At 35.7% G+C, this 19,710-nt stretch overlaps 6 protein-coding genes across 9 annotated transcripts; 3 read left to right on the top strand and 3 right to left on the bottom strand.

The window, feature by feature from the left end:
* Positions 1 to 331: 331 nt before the first annotated feature.
* LOC18029091 (30S ribosomal protein S16-1, chloroplastic) lies at positions 332 to 1,603 on the bottom strand. Its single transcript, XM_006412141.2, has 3 exons — positions 1,387 to 1,603; positions 1,237 to 1,282; positions 332 to 682 (listed from the first exon to the last, which is right to left on the bottom strand). The coding sequence occupies exons 1-3, from the start codon at positions 1,517 to 1,519 to the stop codon at positions 520 to 522; spliced, it is 342 nt and encodes a 113-aa protein (XP_006412204.1). The 5' UTR covers positions 1,520 to 1,603; the 3' UTR covers positions 332 to 519.
* A 969-nt stretch (positions 1,604 to 2,572) lies between these two features.
* On the bottom strand, positions 2,573 to 3,570 carry LOC18029090. The gene has a single exon (XM_006412140.2). The coding sequence runs from the start codon at positions 3,502 to 3,504 to the stop codon at positions 2,833 to 2,835; it is 672 nt and encodes a 223-aa protein (XP_006412203.1). The 5' UTR covers positions 3,505 to 3,570; the 3' UTR covers positions 2,573 to 2,832.
* Positions 3,571 to 3,847: 277 nt separating this feature from the next.
* Positions 3,848 to 7,755, top strand: LOC18029089 (squalene synthase 1). 3 transcript variants are annotated; one of them, XM_006412139.2, is made up of 14 exons: positions 3,848 to 3,987; positions 4,065 to 4,378; positions 4,912 to 4,954; positions 5,108 to 5,197; positions 5,289 to 5,364; positions 5,453 to 5,522; positions 5,685 to 5,834; positions 5,942 to 6,046; positions 6,155 to 6,301; positions 6,529 to 6,604; positions 6,809 to 6,897; positions 6,996 to 7,087; positions 7,303 to 7,342; positions 7,434 to 7,755. In XM_006412139.2, exons 2-14 carry the CDS (start codon positions 4,184 to 4,186, stop codon positions 7,488 to 7,490), a joined length of 1,230 nt encoding a protein of 409 aa, XP_006412202.1. In that variant the 5' UTR covers positions 3,848 to 3,987; positions 4,065 to 4,183; the 3' UTR covers positions 7,491 to 7,755. The 3 variants fall into 3 exon arrangements, with proteins under 3 accessions (XP_006412202.1, XP_006412201.1, XP_024005788.1); XM_006412138.2 differs by having other exon boundaries at positions 3,857 to 3,987; positions 4,128 to 4,378; XM_024150020.1 differs by lacking the exon at positions 3,848 to 3,987 and having other exon boundaries at positions 4,026 to 4,378.
* Positions 7,756 to 8,112: 357 nt separating this feature from the next.
* Positions 8,113 to 11,221, top strand: LOC18029088 (inactive squalene synthase 2). Of its 2 annotated transcripts, XM_006412137.2 has the most exons (13): positions 8,113 to 8,340; positions 8,455 to 8,497; positions 8,697 to 8,786; positions 8,901 to 8,976; positions 9,099 to 9,168; positions 9,362 to 9,511; positions 9,612 to 9,716; positions 9,810 to 9,956; positions 10,075 to 10,150; positions 10,322 to 10,410; positions 10,490 to 10,581; positions 10,811 to 10,859; positions 10,948 to 11,221. In XM_006412137.2, the coding sequence occupies exons 1-13, from the start codon at positions 8,140 to 8,142 to the stop codon at positions 11,023 to 11,025; spliced, it is 1,266 nt and encodes a 421-aa protein (XP_006412200.2). In that variant the 5' UTR covers positions 8,113 to 8,139; the 3' UTR covers positions 11,026 to 11,221. The 2 variants fall into 2 exon arrangements, with proteins under 2 accessions (XP_006412200.2, XP_024005425.1); XM_024149657.1 differs by lacking the exon at positions 8,113 to 8,340 and having other exon boundaries at positions 8,416 to 8,520.
* Positions 11,222 to 11,422: 201 nt separating this feature from the next.
* On the bottom strand, positions 11,423 to 14,739 carry LOC18029087 (SH3 domain-containing protein 2). The gene is made up of 10 exons (XM_006412136.2): positions 14,520 to 14,739; positions 13,821 to 13,934; positions 13,676 to 13,745; positions 13,432 to 13,583; positions 13,043 to 13,144; positions 12,719 to 12,919; positions 12,555 to 12,617; positions 12,277 to 12,429; positions 11,971 to 12,045; positions 11,423 to 11,856 (listed from the first exon to the last, which is right to left on the bottom strand). Exons 1-10 carry the CDS (start codon positions 14,577 to 14,579, stop codon positions 11,740 to 11,742), a joined length of 1,107 nt encoding a protein of 368 aa, XP_006412199.2. The 5' UTR covers positions 14,580 to 14,739; the 3' UTR covers positions 11,423 to 11,739.
* Positions 14,740 to 14,943: 204 nt separating this feature from the next.
* Positions 14,944 to 16,757, top strand: LOC18029086 (40S ribosomal protein S3a-2). The gene is made up of 7 exons (XM_006412135.2): positions 14,944 to 15,047; positions 15,152 to 15,199; positions 15,291 to 15,396; positions 15,651 to 15,788; positions 15,875 to 16,060; positions 16,169 to 16,369; positions 16,464 to 16,757. Exons 1-7 carry the CDS (start codon positions 15,037 to 15,039, stop codon positions 16,560 to 16,562), a joined length of 789 nt encoding a protein of 262 aa, XP_006412198.1. The 5' UTR covers positions 14,944 to 15,036; the 3' UTR covers positions 16,563 to 16,757.
* Positions 16,758 to 19,710: the final 2,953 nt, after the last annotated feature.

Here is a 19,710-nt window from a genome sequence, read left to right as displayed (position 1 = left end):
TATAAAAGAGTAGAGTATTTATTTATGTAGGTGGCAAATATCTACACCAACACCAACAGAAATAAAAAAGGAGGACGATGACGCAATATAAGAGTTTCTCACCTGTATTTGTGGTATATATAGCTATTCCGTTGATCAATCAGGATGTATTAACTTGTACAGATTTTTTTAAAAAAGGTACTAATAAGGTAAATCATTTCTGTCTGTAGCACACAAAACAGATATTCTTCAGCACAAGTAACGTCGAATTCACAGTAGCAAGAATGACAAAATTCCACTTTCCACGTCCCTTGCTCAGAACTCAAGGTCTCTTCTTCAATTCAATTTCAGATTTTAGAAAAACATGGGCCTATGATACCAGAGCCCAATTAGTCATAGTACCTTTTATTAAAGACATACCAATATTGAGAATTTCACCAAACTCTGTTTGTCAAGATACAGAAGTCTAAACCAACATTACATCAAACTCGTTTCACATAGACACAAAAGCTAGAATCTTTGCTCATTACATCAACACTCCTAGTTCAAGATTTCACCTGTAATGGGTGAAACATGGTTGTTTGCAGATTGCTGTCCGTTTTTCGAACCCATTACTACCATTGACTTTGGGGGAATCAGACCGGCCCTGAATAGCATATTTTCGACTGAGTCTGTTGGTTGAGCTCCAACCGATAACCAGTACCTGCAAAAGGAAAGAGATCAGAGATAGCTTTCACCAGTTTCGGAAGTTTTAGCTAAGATACAGTTTGCAATCATACAAGCAAAACCAAGCCTCATGGATAACTTGCAATAGATCAAAGGGAAGATGATTGTTTTCAATAACTAGAGAGGACTATGTTAGAGGAAAAGATGCATTAGGTAGCAAAGAGATGAAAACATTTGTCATAAAAACAAATGTTACTTTGAACACAAATAATCTCTCCTTTGAGAATTGTTATCTACAATTGGAAATTACAATTTTATAGATTACTCACGCAAACTAATCCGTTGTATCTCAACAGGTTAGAGTTTTCTCCATAGTGACACTTCAGATAGAAGCCTTTTGGGATTCTATGACGAACAATCATAAGTCGAGACTGTTTCAGCCTTATCAAACAATCATGAAATTCACATCTAATAACCCTAAACACACACACACACACACACACACACACACACACACACACAAATATACACGCAAACAGGAAAATGAAATTTTTAGGGAAAAATATAATAAAATAAGGCAAAGTCACATACTTGATCCTGTCGAATTTGAGGCTCACTCTTTTTGCATCGTCTTTCCCTGAGGAGGTACAAAGCAAATTCATGTAAGCATAGACATGGAGAAATGATTTGAGTTTTCTGAGAAGTGAAAAAAGGTAGATAGATAGAGGAGTAGAGACGAACCTTGCAGTGGATCATAAAACCCCAAAACCTCGATTTGTTTGCCGTCCCTTCGCGATTTGTCGTCGGCGGCAACTACACGAAAGAAGGGTCGATTCTTACAACCGAAACGCGCGAGCCTTATCTTCACCACCATTTCTGCTGATGACACTGAGAAGAAGAAGACCAAGTGAGGTTTTTAAGCTGGGTTTTGGGTTTTTTAGTTTTTACTCCTATCCGCATTCTATAACCAGGGAGAAAAAAGCTCAAAAGCAAATACATCAAAACTTCGCAACGTTCTGGAGTCATGTCACTGTACTACGTGTCGTTTTAGGTTCATTTGAAACGGCATGTCATACTTATTCCTCTCCGTAGTTCTTCTCACTCTAAAGGTTAAATTACTATCCGGGCCCTAAGATCCAAAATTCCCTAATCTGAAAAATCATTTATGTATACTTTTATAAGCTGGATACCGCTATTTTGATAAGGCCCAAATAAACTGATATGGATTCGTTAAATCCCCTCTATATATAAAAGAAAGACAACTAATGTAATATTTATAAATTAAAAAAAGATATATGCTAGTATTTTCCTTGTAATTTTTTTTTTCCTTTCATAAAAATATCCACAAATATTATAATTTTTATAGATCTCCGGAATCCATGTATCCATATGCGCTTAGTTGCAAACTTGCAATGGGATCCGGCATATTGGAATATCCAACAAAATATGAGATATCCAATCAGTTTCCACCCATATTTGATAGTTGATACCTATCCACGTTTGGGTTTTTTTAAAAGAAGATTTTCAAAATGATTTTTTGCTTAAGTTTATTTATTTATCTCCTTATTTATTACTCGACCGGGACAGATTAGGCTCGTACTGACAGCCATTAGTTATTAGAGGCAAAAGGCATCGAAACATATAATCGTAGTAGAGGAAATGCGAAATTGCATAGTAGTACAGTTCTCTCAATTCTCAACCACTCGCGTGTCAAAATTCAGAGTGTTGCGTACATCCATCGAAAACGACTCTTCAAGCAAGCAGCATTCATAACTTTGTCAAGCTTGTAAAGATAACCAAATTTTCCACCACCAAACAAAAATCTTCTTGCTATGGAGTCACTGCTAAAGTTCACATATCTTTCTCAAATCATTGATCAGCTTCTCCGTTTGAAAATTCAACATTAATTAAAGATGCCAACTCAAGATCCATAACCTGATTAGTATTGCAATTACCAGTTTCTGATCAGCTACGGACAATTTCGTTAACTCTGATAAAAGACGTGATTCATGTACAATGAAGTTTTCAGAGAAACCAAAAGGATAAAAGCAATCGAACTACCATTTACATATCAAACGAACCTAGAAACTGAGGAATTCTAAAGGGAAACCAGACTAAACCAGCGAATGACTATGGTTCTTGATTACTGAAGAAATCACCGAGATCGAAAAAGCTTGGAATCGAAGATCAACACTTGAATTTCATGCCGAGACCATGCTTACCGCGAACGCAACCATGTTTCAAGTAAGAATACGGAAACGTCTTTGAGGTAAAGGCCTTCGCGACTGCTCTCTTTCCCAGTTTCCTCATCCTCTGTCTCCCCAGCTTCTTACACACGTTCCGCGGCACCAGCTCCTCCTCTAGATCATAGGAATCGTCGTATTCACTATCATCAGCACCGCGATCTTCCTCGCCGTCATCATAACAACCACCGCGATTGACACAATCTCCGTACGTAATGCCAAGAGGATAAAGAGTAGTACCTCCACGGAGCAACACCATCCGCCGTTGAGCCCATCCAAGGTCTTTATCATCAACTTCATCGCGAGAGACATCATCGTCGTTGCCGCCGCCATTGCCTTCGACGTGATCGTCGAGATCCAGATCCGCGGCGAGTTCACTGCCGTCAGTCACAGAGAGCATCTGAGGAGACGGAGAAACGACGGACGGTGAGACGAAGGAAGCATCGTCAAGAGATATGACGTCATCATCGGAAAGACTATCGACGGAGAAAGAATCGTCAGAGTACTCGCCGTCTGAGGGGTTAACGACTTCCCAGAGATCGAGATCGATTTCGCGATCGTCTTCCTGGTTGAGAACGAGAGGAGACATGGTGATAACCCTAGATCGCTTCGCCATTTCTGAGAGTGTTTTTTTTTTGTTAATTTCAATTTTCAAGACTGTTTGTTGTTCGTCGGAGGAAGTTACCCTTTAATAGAGGCAAAAACGGAGAGAACCACCGTGTGTTATCGTGTGGCTCTGGGTAGTTACTCTGTGGAGGATACGTAATTAAAGCCAATTATTTTTTGCCACGTGATCTTTCTATTGCCATGTCAGCACGCTCTCAGAGTTGGCCCAGTAAAAGTAATAGTGAACTGTAAATCGATCTCATCCGTTAAATGATAGGAAGATACCCTTTCAGTTTCAACCAAAAACACATTATTTTATCTAAATAAAGAATAAACATAAAAAATGTGAACAACGAACCCATGTGAGTTTGTGGCTTTGGGGGAAAAAAGAAGAAGCCTGTATTGTTTTCATCGATGAATAAATAAATTAAGCGTTGAGAAAAATTCTAAATTAGAATATTCGCTGGCCTAATTGCATCGATCCACATCGCAGGTGAGGGTTCCTGCAATTTCTCTCCCATTTCTTAAACTGCATTTTTCCTAGTGTTCTCTGAATCTCTCGCATCATAGGCAGAGAAATCGTTTGTTTTCGCTCGCCAACGAATCCGGCATTGTTGTTGTCACTGATTCCAGGAGATACGTCGTAAGGAGATTCTTCGGCTCTGTTTTCTGATTCGAAATCAGGAACAATGGGGAGCTTGGGCACGATGCTGAGATATCCGGATGATATATACCCGCTCCTGAAGATGAAACGAGCGATCGAGCAAGCGGAGAAGCAGATCCCGCCTGAGCCACACTGGGGTTTCTGCTATTCGATGCTCCACAAGGTTTCTCGAAGCTTTTCTCTCGTTATTCAGCAACTAGGTACCGAGCTTCGCAACGCTGTACGTTTCTTCTCTCTCTCCCCGCCTTTTTCTCTCATAAACGTCATTCGATGCATGTTTGTACTTGTATATTCGCGTGTGTTGGTATTTGTATGGTCAACGTGTTGGTTTGTGGAGGAAGCCAAATATCTGAGCTTACATTTATTGCGTATGTCGGCGATAATTGGCTTCCTCTGTATAATAGAATCGATTGCTTTGAATGTATCCCTGTGTGATTATACACTCACATCTTAAGAGTTTGTGTTACACTTAGTTCTGCAGATTGCTATAAATTAATTTCAGCTTTATTGTCCAGTTTGTGTAAGCTGCAGTAGATGCTGATTGGAATATATTGTTTCTTGAAAGTTTCTAATATACGTTGATAATTACCTCTTGTGCTACATCGTATGAGGCTATCTTGGATCATGTAACGCTTAGAAGAATGTTTAGGTTGTATCTAAATTTTTCACATGTCTTGCTTCCTTCACATGCCACTAATATAGCTGTCCAATATTTGCAGCATTTGCTTATTCTATTGCCTTTTCTTTTTGTAGGTGTGTGTCTTCTACTTGGTTCTTCGAGCTCTTGATACTGTCGGTTAGTGTCTCTTAACTATGCTCCCAACATTACCTTGATTTGACGAGGCTTCTTCAAATTATGCCAAGTTTCTGTTTTTGAAATGTATTCATGTTAGTTACATCTTCCTTCGTCATGCTATTGCGGCTAATATCATTTCTTTTTGTACTACAGAGGATGACACAAGCATACCAACAGATGAAAAGCTTCCCATCCTGAAAGCATTTCACCGGCACATATACGATACTGACTGGCACTATTCATGCAAGCCTGAAGAGTCTCTTTACATCTTGATTTTCACATGTCAACAGTATATGACTGTTTAATTTACAAATTCTACTCAATCAAAATTTAGGTGGTACGAAAGAGTACAAGGTTTTAATGGACCAATTCCACCATGTTGCTGCAGCGTTTTTGGAACTTGAAAAAGGGTTAGTTCTAATATATACACTTCTGTTCTGTTTTATTGATTGAGTTACTGACAACACTAATTTATAACCTGCACCTCGGTATATGAAGGTATCAAGAGGCAATTGAGGAAATAACTAAAAGAATGGGTGCAGGAATGGCCAAGTTTATCTGCCAGGAGGTCTGTGATACAAGACATTTGTAGTGGTTTATTTTTGAGTTCTGGTGACAAGCTGGTTTGAGCTATACTGGTGTCTCTGGTTCATTTAGAATCGCGAAAATATCAAAGATGAAATGATATGTGTACCGATCTATTTTTCCCTGATTTCCATGTTATACGCAGGTAGAAACTGTTGATGACTACGATGAGTACTGCCACTATGTTGCTGGACTTGTAGGTTTAGGTCTGTCTAAACTCTTCCTTGCTTCAGGATCGGAAGTTTTGACTCCAGACTGGGAGCAGATTTCCAATTCTATGGGTTTATTTCTTCAGGTACAACAACGTATTATGACATGTACAACGTTTCTTCCTCAAATCTTTTGAGACCCTTGAAAATTTTTTTATCCTCGAATAATTCATAACATTGGTCTTCTTTGCAGAAAACAAACATTATCAGAGATTATCTTGAGGACATTAATGAGGTACCAAAGTCCCGCATGTTTTGGCCTCGCAAGATTTGGGGCAAATATGCTGACAAGCTCGAGGTGCATACATCCCACGCTCAAGCTCTCATCTTAGGTCTAATGTTACCCATATTGACTATTTTTTAACAATGTTCTTCCTTTTTTGGTGAACCATAAATCCCAATGTAGGACTTAAAATACGAGGAGAATTCAACCAAAGCAGTGCATTGCTTAAATGACATGGTCACCAATGCATTGATCCATATTGAAGATTGCCTCAAGTACATGGCTGCGTTGCGTGATCCTTCCATATTTCGGTTCTGTGCCATCCCTCAGGTTAGAGAAACAAATATCACATATTTGTTTGTTTCCCTATCTAAATTTTACTTTGCCTTTCGTTCAGAACTGTTTATAATATTCTCCTTGTAAAATGAAAGCAGTTTCAAGAATTCCTATCCATGTACACAAAATGATTACACATTCGCCACTTTAACTGCACCTGCATTGATATAGAATGTCTCGGGAGTTAATATCGCTTTGCTTGGATGTGTTTCCTTGATTAGATCATGGCGATTGGAACACTTGCATTATGCTATAACAATGTACAAGTATTTAGAGGCGTTGTGAAAATGAGGCGAGGTAAGATGTTTATCTTGAGTATGGTTTGCAGTCCATTTTACTGTCTCATCATTCTGATTCCCTAGCTTTAGAAAATTTTGTGTGTCGATGTCTGAATTTTATTTCGGTGAAGAAGAACACCATTATCATATATTGTCAGCAAAGCTGTAGAACGTGTAACAAGCATTGCCATCTGAAAGCTATTATATCTTTTTTTTTGTTTAGGTCTAACTGCTAAAGTCATTGATCGCACAAAGACAATGGCTGATGTCTATGGTGCATTCTATGATTTTTCTTGCATGCTGAAAATAAAGGTATATATCTTCATTTGTTATTTGTTTTGTTACTCACTTATGTTCTTAGAAGAGGGATGACATCTGTATTGTTTTATATCTGACATATATGTACGTAGGTTGACAAGAACGATCCAAATGCCAGTAAGACACTAAACCGACTTGAAGCCGTTCAGAAAGTCTGCAGAGACACTGGAGTCCTTCATCAGAGGTACAGTTTTTTCTTTTGTATCTTATTATTCTATTAGATAATCTAGATTTTGAGATATTACCCAGTCAAAGAATCGCTTTTTGCTTTTTATATCCAGAAAATGTTTCACTAAGAAACTGGTCTCGACCACCTATAATTAATATTTCAAGAATTGGATAGAATTATCTTCCGTTTTTGTTGGGTTTCTGATGAATCTTTGTCTCTCTTCCTTTCAGAAAATCTTATGTTAATGACAACGGACAATCAAATATCTATGTAAGTTACATTTCTCCGTTTTCCATAGAAGTATTTCCTTTTTTAAAAAACCACGTTACTTATCATCTTCTTTCTCTACCCGAAAATGCAGATCTTAATGCTTGTGATTCTACTGGCCATAGTCTTGGCATATCTCAGAGCAAACTGAGTGATTTATAGGTTCATTCTTATTCACGCCACTCTCTTTTATTAGAACCAAATCCTTATTCAAGATTGTTTCCATAACAAGAAAGTTTAAACTTGGTTTGGTCTAAACCCATGGATTCTAATTTAGTTACTGCCTTTGTCTTGTACCATTTTTTTTAATCTGTATTTGGAATAAACGTCCTTTTGTTCATCTATCTTCTCCCTTGTTTAAATATTTCTTCTTCTTCTTTTTGTACTCAATTAAATATTTATTTTATATAAATCGTAAGAGAGTTATATGGTTACTATTCTAAGATACACTACCCCTTGGTCTCTTACTATCCCACCAAATTATGGGACCTTTCTTTTTGTCGGCGACACAATGTTAAATAAATCTCTTCAAAGTTAAACGTCCAAATAAATATCTTTTCAAAGTTGAAAGAATATACAAGAAAAAATCAGACCTCGATTTTTTTTTAACGTTTTCTTTTAACGTTTCGTGCATAGCACGCGGCAAGCTTTTTAAATGCCAAAACAGAACATCGTCGGCCCAATAACATTTATCACCGTGTCAAATCAAGAGTCTTTCATTTTGTTCGCCAGCGAATTTGCCATTGTTGTCACTGTTTGAAAGGAGATTGATAGTTTTCCTCTGCTTCTGAAAAGCATACATGAAAATGGGAAGCTTGAGTACGATTGTGAGACACCCGGATGAGATATATCCGCTCTTGAAGTTGAAAATTGCGATTACGAAAGCTCAGAATCAGATCCCACTTGAGCCACACTTAGCCTTCTGCTACTCAATGCTCCAAAAAGTTTCTAAAAGCTTTTCTCTTGTTATTCAACAACTTGCCACCGAGCTTCGTAACGCCGTGCGTAGATTGAATTAGATTTTTTTTACTTTATTTGGCCGACTTAATTTTGTTTTTTCCTATATATAGCTATATCTTACATTTATAACTTACATCAATATTTTCTTGTATAAGGTGTGTGTGTTCTACTTGATTCTCCGAGCTCTTGATACTGTTGGTTAGTGCTTCATAACTACTATGGTATCTAAACATTAACCTTTAATTTTGATGAGTCTTCTTCTTCTCTAACTCTTTTATTTTTTGAAAAAATGTATTCATGTTTTGATTAATATTGATCCATTTTCCTTTCTTCAATGGCAGAATATTCTTGATGATAAATTTTTTCTATCATCTATTTTTTTTTTCAACTACTACAGAGGATGACACAAGCATACCAGTGGAGATCAAGGTTCCAATTCTGATTGCTTTCCACCGTCACATATTCGACCGTAACTGGCATTTTTCATGTACGTAATAAGAGTCATTTTCACATCTTATTATTTTAGAAGCAAAGTGTTTATTTTTTACTCTTCTGGTGTATAAATTACTCTTTTTTTAATTTGCTCTTCATTCAATTTTAGGTGGCACAAAAGACTACAAGGTTCTAATGGACCAATTTCACCATGTTTCTGCAGCATTTCTGGAACTTGAAAAAGGGTTAGTTAGTTAGTTCTACTATTTGCTACATTCAACTCTGCTTTGTTTTTAATTAATTTTCAATCTTACTCAGAAGTTGATTAATCTACTAATTTTATGTTGTTATCCGAATCTACACAAAGGTATCAAGAGGCTATTGAAGATATAACTAAGAGAATGGGTGCAGGAATGGCCAAATTCGTTTGCAAGGAGGTTTGTTATACGAAGAATCTTTACAAATTGTGGATTTTGTTTGTTTCATTTTAAAAATGTTTCATCCTTAGTTTTGTCATTAACAGTTAAAAAAACCGATGCTTTGAAATTTGGATATAGAAGTTAAGCTATTATCAGAACTTATTAGCTAAATTGCTTTCGTTGAGAGCTGAACGTTTTGTGTATTTGACAGGTAGAAACGGTTGATGATTATGATGAATACTGCCATCATGTTGCTGGACTTGTGGGTTTAGGTTTGTCAAAACTCTTCCTCGCTTCGGAACTAGAGATATTGACTCCGGATTGGAAGCAGATTTCAAATTCTACAGGTTTATTTCTGCAGGTACAACATTGAACAATGTATTATGACATTGTATGATACAAAGTTTCTTCCTCAAATCTTTTAAAATTTATATAATAAACATTTGTTATGTTATTTGCAGAAAACAAATATTATTAGAGATTATCTTGAGGACATTAGTGAGATACCACAATCACGCATGTTTTGGCCTCGTGAGATTTGGGGAAAATATGTTGACAAGCTCGAGGTGCATACATGTCATCCTCAAGCTCTCATGAAAGATCTCATGTAAAAACACAATGTGAATTTTTTTTATGTTTTGTGGATTCTTACAATGTAGGACTTAAAAAATGAGGAGAACTCAACAAAAGCAGTGCAATGTTTGAATGAGATGGTCACTAATGCATTGATTCATGTTGAAGATTCCTTGAAAACCATTGCTTCGTTGAGAAATCCTGCAATATTTCAGTCGTGTGCCATCCCTCAGGTTAGAGAATTGATATTCATCGAACATGATTAGCTTTTCTTATCTAATAAACATTTACTATGCTTAAAATATCTTAGTTGAGAAGTGTTTATGCCTTGACATATAATATTTTTCTTAGATCGTGGCGATTGGAACACTTGCATTGTGCTATAACAATGTACAAGTATTTAGAGGCGTTGTGAGATTGAGGCGAGGTAAGATGTTTTTTTTCTTGAGTTTAATTTTGCAACTTTTCACAGAATTACGTCATTTTAATCCTAAGGCTTGACTAGAATCAAAGGTTAATCATTTCTGAGTCAATCAATAAATGAGTTATGTAACAAACACTCGTATGTGAATACTGGTGATGAAATTTCTATATTTAGGTCTAATAGCTAAAGTCTATGATCGCACAAAGACAATGGATGATGTCTATGGTGCATTCTATGATTTTTCTTGCATGCTAAAAGCAAAGGTATATACATATATTAGTATATTTCCTGTTTTATTGCAAGTATTAGAAAATTAAAAAATAAAAGATTATTTTATAATAGGTTGACAAGAACGATCCAAATGCCATTAAAACACTAAACCGACTCGAAACCATCAAGAGAGTCTGCAGAGAAAATGGAGTCTTTCACAAGAGGCAAGGCTCTTTTCTTCTTCTTGTTCCATTAATTATAAGTGGATATAAAATCAATTAAACAATCTTGTTAAAGGGCTTGCTATCACGAGGAATTGTTGCTGTTTTACCCTCCCAAAAAAACTGCATTTAGATTCTCTTTGTTTTTTAAAACCGAATGAAGGTATCTCAGTAAGAGGATGATCTTTATTTTTTGGGTTGAGGTTCTAATGAAGTCTTTGTAATTTTTCAGGTTCAGAAAATCATATGTTAACGATGAAGCACAGTCAACGGTTCTCTTTGTAAGTTAATTTAAATCCCTTTTTCAGAGAAATTGTCATTTTTCAGCATAGTTTACTTATCATCCTCGTCTAAATCCAAAAATTGCAGATTGTTATGCTTGTGCTTCTACTGGCCACATTATTCTTTGCATATCTAAGGAAAGAAACCAATGTAAGTGACTCTTAAATGTAACACTTCAAGATCTTGAAATCATGATGAGCATAATTCCTAGGTTCTTCTGAAGGTTTTATCAATATTTATTTACGTCACTCTCTTTTGTCGTCTGAGTGTTTTTTTAGAACTGATTGTTGCCTTATTAAACAATTGGTTTGCTGAATCCATAAGATTTCTACTTAGTTACTGCTTTCGTTTTACTTATGTTATCCTATCTGTAGTTGGAATAAAAGTGTCTATGTATTCTATCCCTCCATTGTGTATGTTGTATTGAGGTCAAATGAATAAATATTTTTATGTAAGATATTACCATCAAGCTCACAAATTTTTTGTTAAAAAAAATCATTAACTTCCACTGTTTGAAAAAAGAATGACTATTATGAAAGTAATTGGACAAAAAAGTCACAAATAAAACCCCCCAAAGAAGTGTATTCACATATATGAAGATAGATAGAGACTTGGCATTTACAATAAATGCCAAAGAAAGGATCCAAATCCAATATTGAGATAATACCTACAATTGAAATCTTGTTCTAGTGGCATCACTATCAGATTCAGAAATTCACAGAAACCCGCATCAACTTTGATCCCCAAGAACATGGACTTCTGTTCATCGGGTGATCCGTTTCTCTTTCGTTTTCTTTCTACATATCACACACAACTCTTCCACAGAAACAACTCAGTTCCGTAACCAACAAAGGGAACCACAATGTTACCTTCAATTTCTCAGAACACTTCGGACACTTTGCTAGCAAGAACTCGTTCCCGTCTTTCAATGTACTCATAAGGGAACCAACCGGCTTTGCCTTTGCATTCGCCTTCTGCCCATCCGCTGCCTGTAACCTGACAGTGAGCAACAGACAATATGTTATATTAAACAAGCACTCTTGAAAACCTTATTGGTTAAATGTAAGACATTGTTGGTTTTCCCATTTGGGGGTTAGTTCAAAATCAAACCTTTCTAACAACAACGTATTCACCAGCTGATAAGCTGAGCTCAACGTCTGTCACACCGTGATATGGGAACAAGACCTGAAAAATTTTAAAAGGGAATAATATGTTATAATGAAACCTCAAATGAGGACCAAAAAGAATCTAGCTGTAGTCTGTAACTTCTGAAATCGGAAACAGATAATAGACATCCGATTCATAAGTAGAGAAGTTATAATCCCATGATCTGTTTGAAACGTTTATTACCGATGCTACTCAGTTATTTTCAAAAAAAAAAATGGCAGTAGACGACATTAAAACTGAGTAGCATACCTCTCCTAAGAAGTAACCCATGCTATCTGTTGACGTGTCATGCATGTGAGATGCAAACACTCCATTAGCTTCCTCATATGATGGTGGCGGCGGCATATTGTCTGCACTTGAGGGCGTAGAGGGAGCTTCAATACGTTGCCTCTCAGATACCATCTGTAGGTTCAAAGAATGTTCAATTTTTGCCCTTTCTTGACTCATATAATGATGAATTGACTGTTCGACAAGAATACGATTATTATGACAGGAAGCTGAAAGGTATATAACTAAAGCACACCAACCTCTCCTTCGAGCTGATCAAGAATTTGGAGGACTCTTTGGTGGTAGGCACGTTCGGATTCAACCTTGAGAACAGAATGAACGATGTATTTGTTTTAAAAGAAGTACATAGGGGTAAGTAAATCAAATTTGACCTAAAAATGGAGCTCATAACCAAACACGCTACCATTGAAATAAGTCGTTCAAGAGTCAATTTTTGTTGTTGATCTTCAACGGAAGATAAAGCAGAAGCCGCTTCTTTCCCCAATATTGTCATATTTGATTTTAGGTCTTGAAGTTTTGCTTCAGCAGATTCCAGTTTCATCAAGATGTCAGGATTACCTTGAGACTCTCTTGCCTTTGCTTGGCGTCTGGCAACTTCAGTAGCCTGTTCAAATTTGAAGTGGGTGCATGAGTAAAATTTCTATTATGCTAGTTCTAAAAAGCGGAAAACACTCATATTTCTATGAATGATAATCAAATTGCTTCACGGTATTATCTTTCGAGGTACCTGAGCTTCAGCTTCTTGGCGCATTCTGTCATAACGTTGAGCAAGGTGTCTAGCATCCTCCAATGGAGCTCCCAAAACCATTGCCCGTAATGGCTCCGCAACCTAACAGTTTCAAGTTTAAATTTCAGATTGACATGCGACTGTAGTAGCCAAATTGCAGTAAAGACAGAACCTAGTGAACAGCATGACACTAATTGACTTTCAAGGATTATATATTTATAGATACATGATGCCATGGAACAAAAAAGCAATAGATCTTCCCAGAAATGGCAGTTATTATACTAACGATGACAGGAAAGTAGTCCTTTATGTAGTTACAATATCAAATGACTTGATATGTACTAATGCTTAACAGTAACACTTTGAGGGAAGATGAGAAAGAACAAAACCTGTGTACCAAGAGCTTTCAACATATTTCCACGCTCCTTCTCCATTTGCGCCCGAGCACGCCCGTAGCTCAGTGCAGCCCTTGTTAATACGTTACCATTCGTACATGTATTATCTGAACCATATTTCCTGCTATCCTCAGACAGTTTCGTCCCTGAGGAACAACGAGTGCTGTGAGCAAATTCACATCTATAACAGACATAAAAAAGATACTATAAGTCAACACTCAAGGCTCAACAAGATCACCTATTTCAACTTGTTTTGACCCCGTGACTATATAACCTTCGACACCACGAACAATATCTCTTTGGTAATGCTGAAAATGACGAATGTATGAGTCCAAATATAATAGTATTCAAAACTTCAAATAGTTAAAGGATTTAAACTAAACCTTGGCAGCACGGGTGGATATGTAAAGCTTTTCTAGTTTCTGATGTTGATGGATTTCTGCATCATCCGATAAACCAGAGCCATAGCCTCCTCCTCCAAAATTCTTGAAGACAGCCTTAACCATTCAACAAAACCAAGTCAGAGATAATTTATGTCAAATGCTCCGTGATTAGATAGTTTCTATAATCAGGTGCTATAATCGAGAGAATGATCAATCGGATATAATGAGGTAGATAATAATTCTTAATCGTAACTATAAAGAACTAAGATAATCCATGACTATATCTGTCAAATCTTTGATCATATAAAACAAAAATTCATCAATAACTTCTGATCTTAACATATAACAGGACATCAGCAAACCAATGCTGAATGGCCATTTGACAAAACCATCACTTTTGATGGGTCAAACCAACTACCAAATTGTGCAGACTGAAACTTCACCAATCTCACATCTAAGCAAAGCACTTATCACAAATCAACTCAAACCCAAAAAAGGGCACTCAGATCCAATTACTCATTAATTCGAAGATTTTCGATCCGAAAAAAATACTTAGCCTTTCGTCATTACATTATTGATTGATTCACCAGAAACCAACGAATCAACGGAATCACAAGAAAATTACAAAAAAAAAAAATCTGGGAAAATGTAAGAAACGGGATCTAAACAAAGGGGCAAAAGAAAGTTAGAAAGTTTCACCTGCTGCTGTCTTGCGACTTGTTCCCTCAGCCTGCTGGCTTGTTTTCTTATTGCTTCCATTGTTCACCTGATCAGAGCTCTTCGCAAATCTTCCTCTTTTTATTTCTTCCTGCGTCTTACTTCTACCTTTCGAGTTCCCTCCGATTACCGAGCTCGGCGAAGAAGAGATTCGAAATCGTGTAAAATGGCGTTTGGAAGAATGAGCTCTGCTTTCGAATTCTTCCCTTCTATTATTCCAATACGAAGAAATCAAAGATAGAAAAACTCTGTTTTACAAAGAAGTTCCCAAATGTCATGTATTGGGCTCTCTAGGCCCGTTGGGTCTGATCAGCAGCTATCTAAATTCTTTCACATAAAAAAAAAGGAGGAAAAAAAAAAAGAAATCTGGGCCATACAAAACCCTAGATATATATAAATCTAAAGCGAGTGTGATTAGGGCTCTCTCTCAGTTGTTGAAGCCGCTTATTCTTCTTCTTCGCTGTTGGTCGTCTTCGCCACCATTTAAAGATCCCTAACCATGGCTGTCGGGTACACTCATCTCTCTCAGCTTAGTTTCTAGATTCTCTATCGCAACCTCACATTCGATAGCTTCGTTTATCATGCTCTGATCTACTGGTTTTCCAATTTTATAGGAAGAACAAGAGGATTTCCAAGGGCCGTAAAGGAGGAAAGAAGAAGGCGTAAGTAACATATTCCCAGATTATTATTTTTTTCAGATTTTATTTTCGATCTGTACATTGACAAAAAGTCTCATTTTAATCGATGTTGCAGTGTTGATCCTTTCTCCAAGAAGGATTGGTATGACGTGAAAGCTCCTGCTTCATTCACCGTGAGAAATGTTGGGAAGACACTTGTTTCAAGGACCCAGGGAACCAAGGTAACTTCTACGTTTACTACTAGGCTTTATAGTTTAGGGTTCACTGTACAATTGCTTGGTCTGATGTTTTCTTCCAAATGTATAGAGCTTTGTTGGTTAGTTTGAGTTGTAACGATAGAGAATTTGGTTTTCGTTGGTTTCATTTTCGAGTAGTGGGATTGCATTGTGGTAGAAAAAATCTGTGTGTACGTCCACATTGTTCCTTTGCCAAAATCTGACTTGTGTTTTCCGGGTGTGCTCAAATTTTTGAACAGATTGCCTCTGAGGGATTGAAACACAGAGTTTTTGAGGTTTCTCTTGCTGATCTTCAAGGAGATGAGGATAATGCTCACAGGAAGATCCGTCTCAGAGCTGAAGATGTTCAGGGCAGGAATGTCCTGACCCAATTCTGGGTAAGATAAAGACCAGTTCTTAGAAATCTTATAGAATACTGCGTTTTCAAATATATAACACAATTTACCTATTAAAATTCTGTTAGGGAATGGATTTCACCACGGACAAGCTTAGGTCATTGGTGAAGAAGTGGCAGACTTTGATTGAAGCTCATGTTGATGTGAAAACCACAGACAGCTACACCCTTAGGTTGTTCTGTATTGCCTTCACAAAGAGGCGTGCTAACCAGGTCAAGCGTACTTGCTATGCCCAGTCCAGCCAAATCCGCCAGGTAGATAACGCTACGACTTGTGTGTATTATTGGCCCTGTAGAAAGAAATTGAATAGGATTCACTGAGATTCACATGTACTCATTGTAATGTTTCTTGGTCCATTGTAGATCCGCAGGAAGATGAGGGAAATTATGGTGAAGGAAGCTTCATCCTGTGATCTCAAAGAGCTTGTTGCCAAGTTCATCCCTGAGGCCATTGGAAGAGAGATTGAGAAGGCGACGCAGAACATCTACCCATTGCAGAACGTCTTCATCCGTAAAGTCAAGATCCTCAAGGCTCCCAAGTTTGACCTCGGAAAGCTCATGGAGGTGAATTGAAATAACGTTATTGTCTCTTATATTGGTCTTGGTCTAGCCTTGTAGACCATCGAATCTAACTTGGTTTTGTTTTCTATCTTGATAGGTGCATGGAGACTACACAGCAGAGGATGTTGGTGTGAAGGTTGATAGGCCAGCGGATGAGACAATGGCTGAGGAACCAACCGAAATCATCGGAGCTTAGAGGATTATAGACTTGTTTCTTTTTCGTTGGCAAAAAAAAAAAACTAATGTTCTGTCGCCATTGTTGTGGAGTTTTTGGTAATAGAACTCTGCATCAATGTGACTGGTTTTGGACTCGTTTTTGATGGATTTATTATTACTCTTCTTGTTTATCATGTTTTATCTTTTTATATTAAAATATCTCAGTTCTATTCTTCATTCATGAATCTGCGTAAATTCTACATTAGATAAAACATTTTCAGTTCTACTCTTCATTCATAACATCCATCAATGCCGATGAGAATGGGGAAAATTGGACTATGTCAATAATTGAAGAGGAAGATCCAAAACTACAAATTGCATAACACAAAATACACAATGTATCGGTAGTGTAATAGCATACTTAGAATTCAATCATATGTAGCGTAATAGCAAATTTGGACATCACTTAGAGGTACTGTAATAACAAAATTACACAACGACGTAATATTTGGTACTTTTATAATCAAATGGATTATGTTTTGTTAAAACTCAATGATTATGTTTTGTGACTTTTTGTCTGACTGCTTTTTCATCTTCTCTCCGTTCAACTCTTGTTTTCTCTGGTATTTGTTTTTCAATTTTTTTTTTTTTTTTTTTGTTTGAAAATGTAAAACAGAACATTAGAGTTAAATGTTAAATGGATTGTGTATTTAGCCTCAAGTTTGAGAGATAATATAAATCTATGATTTTGAATGCCACTTTAAATTAAGCAGAATTTTTTTTTTTTTTTTTTTTTTTGAGAAAGGGTTAAGCAGAACTTTTCTTAGGTAAAACTTATGTAGAATAGGGTATTTATATAGCAAGTTTTCCCCAAAATCAGTGATGATAATTTTGTGGACACAAAAATACAAGGATCACTAACTCGAAAACAACTTGCATTGATTACAAGATTTGAAGTTGTTCCATTTTCCTCGACGTCAAAAAAATAATTTTGCAAAATATCGAAGTGAAAAAATATGAAAAAGGGTATTTGGGATGAGGCAAATTGTATCGACGAATAAGAGGAAAATGCGACACGTTCTCCTTTTCCCCCATTCCACCCTCGTCACTCCTCACCTTACCAGCCTGTTCCCTCTATTACTTTTTTATATATATTATTCTATGTTTTATCCCTCATTTTACAAAAAAAAAAAAACCAACGAAAAGTAATATATATACCTTAAGTATAAGTATAACACTTTGTACAATAACATACCAACTAAGGTTGGCAAGAAAGAACAAAAATCACTACCAAACTAAGTGATCGTAACGACTCGTTCAAAAAACCAATATGTTGAACATTAATCACTTGTTTTTTTCCAAAACAAAGTATACATCTGATCAATATCATACCAAATTAGTGGGAAAAAAACGATGTATTAGAAAGTAGACTAATACCTACTTTTGAAGCTTGGGGATATAAAGTCTAAAGAGGTATTTAGCTCCATCACGATATCCAAAATACAATTCGACGATTTTCTCATATTTTTTGGAGAACTTCTTACGAACAATTTTTTTTTTTTGTTTTGTTTGAGTTTTGGCTTCATAGTTTCTTTAGTTCTAAGCTTAGTGTTCAGTAAAACACGCAAATGCGTCAATCATCATAACTCTTCACCTTTGAAATTCGAACTCGAAATCTTAACCCTTCTTTGTTCTTTCCCTAAGTTTCATGGATCGACTGGTTGAGCTACAAAACGTCTTTTTTGTAGCTCTCAATTGTTCTTTTTTTTTTAATAATACATTTTATTACGGCAATTAAATTATTAGTTTTTGATTAGAAAAAGAATTAATACAAAAACTAAAAGGCTCGCCTATGTCAAGAGCCTAAAACGAGAATATGTTTGCAAACGTTAAATACAAATGAAAATTATGGGCACAGTCCCCAAAAATGGTCCTAAACACAACAAATATTTAGCAATCGCAAAAGGAAACGCTTGACGTAATCGCAAAAATACTATACCAAACTAAAAAAGGAAATTGCATAATTGGACGGAAAATACTTTAATATGTATTTTTCTTTTATTAGTGTTAAAAGGATTTGGGCCATTTGGCTATAGTGGTTGCTTTGATGAACTCCACTCCAACGGTGGTTTGCATCTTCTGCATTCCCATCACTACCAAAGCCCACACTTCTCTTCTTCTTCTTTTTTGCGTAGTGATAGCTAAAAGAACTTCTTCTTTTCTTCTTTTTTTTGTTGAAAAAATAACTTTATGAAAGAAAAAAAAAACTTTATGTATGCTCTTTTTAGGCTGGGGAAGTGTTTGAATCGAATTACTATTTAATATGTTAAATATATTTAGAACAGTTTGAAAACGAAGTTGAATTTAGGTTGAGTAGAAGTTACGTTAATTCGGTATACAAATCGAGTTAACCCAAATAGACATTTAATTCAAATTTCAGCTATGTACAAATCCTATATGTTTCAAAAAGAGATCACGGTTTTAAATTTTAACTAGATTTTAATCCCGTACGTCCGCACGAGAATGTTTTTTTTATTTCTAATATAAATTGCATTTATCATTTTTGTTTAGATATAATTTATTTTTGTTATTTATTTTTTTAAATAAAAAAATTGCTATCATATTTTAATTTTAAACAGTAAAATTTGTATATTAGTAGAATAAGAGTATACATTAATTAAGTATGCATTGATCTAATGTTAATTATAAACTTTTTTATTATGTGAATTTAGATTTACACATAAACAATCTATATATCTATGAATTTACTAATCCATCCGTTTAGTTGTCTTAAATTATTTTAAATATCTTACATGTTTTGATAAACTAATCCGTATAAAATTATAATTATAATTGTATAACCCTATAAATATTTACTAATATGGAATATTTGGACTAATTGATTATGAAAATATATAAAAAGATATTTATTTACTATTTGTGCTATTAAAAAAATGTATATATATATATAAATGGGCTAACCTATTAGTTTAATTGTCTCAAATCATCTTAATATCTTACATATTTTAATAAATTAACTCATGGACATTAAATATATATATATATAACTCTAATCAGCTTGATTATATTATTGTATAATATAAATATTTATTAATCTCAAATATTTAATATTTTAGATCGATTGTTTATGATAAAATACGATAAAATATTTATTTACTATGCATTTT

The sequence above is a fragment of the Eutrema salsugineum genome, unplaced genomic scaffold (genome assembly GCF_000478725.1).
Source record: "Eutrema salsugineum unplaced genomic scaffold, Eutsalg1_0 scaffold_1, whole genome shotgun sequence".
Classification (NCBI taxonomy): Eukaryota; Viridiplantae; Streptophyta; class Magnoliopsida; order Brassicales; family Brassicaceae; genus Eutrema; species Eutrema salsugineum.
Note: the sequence above shows the minus strand (reverse complement) of the source record. Positions and strands in the feature narration are given on the sequence as shown.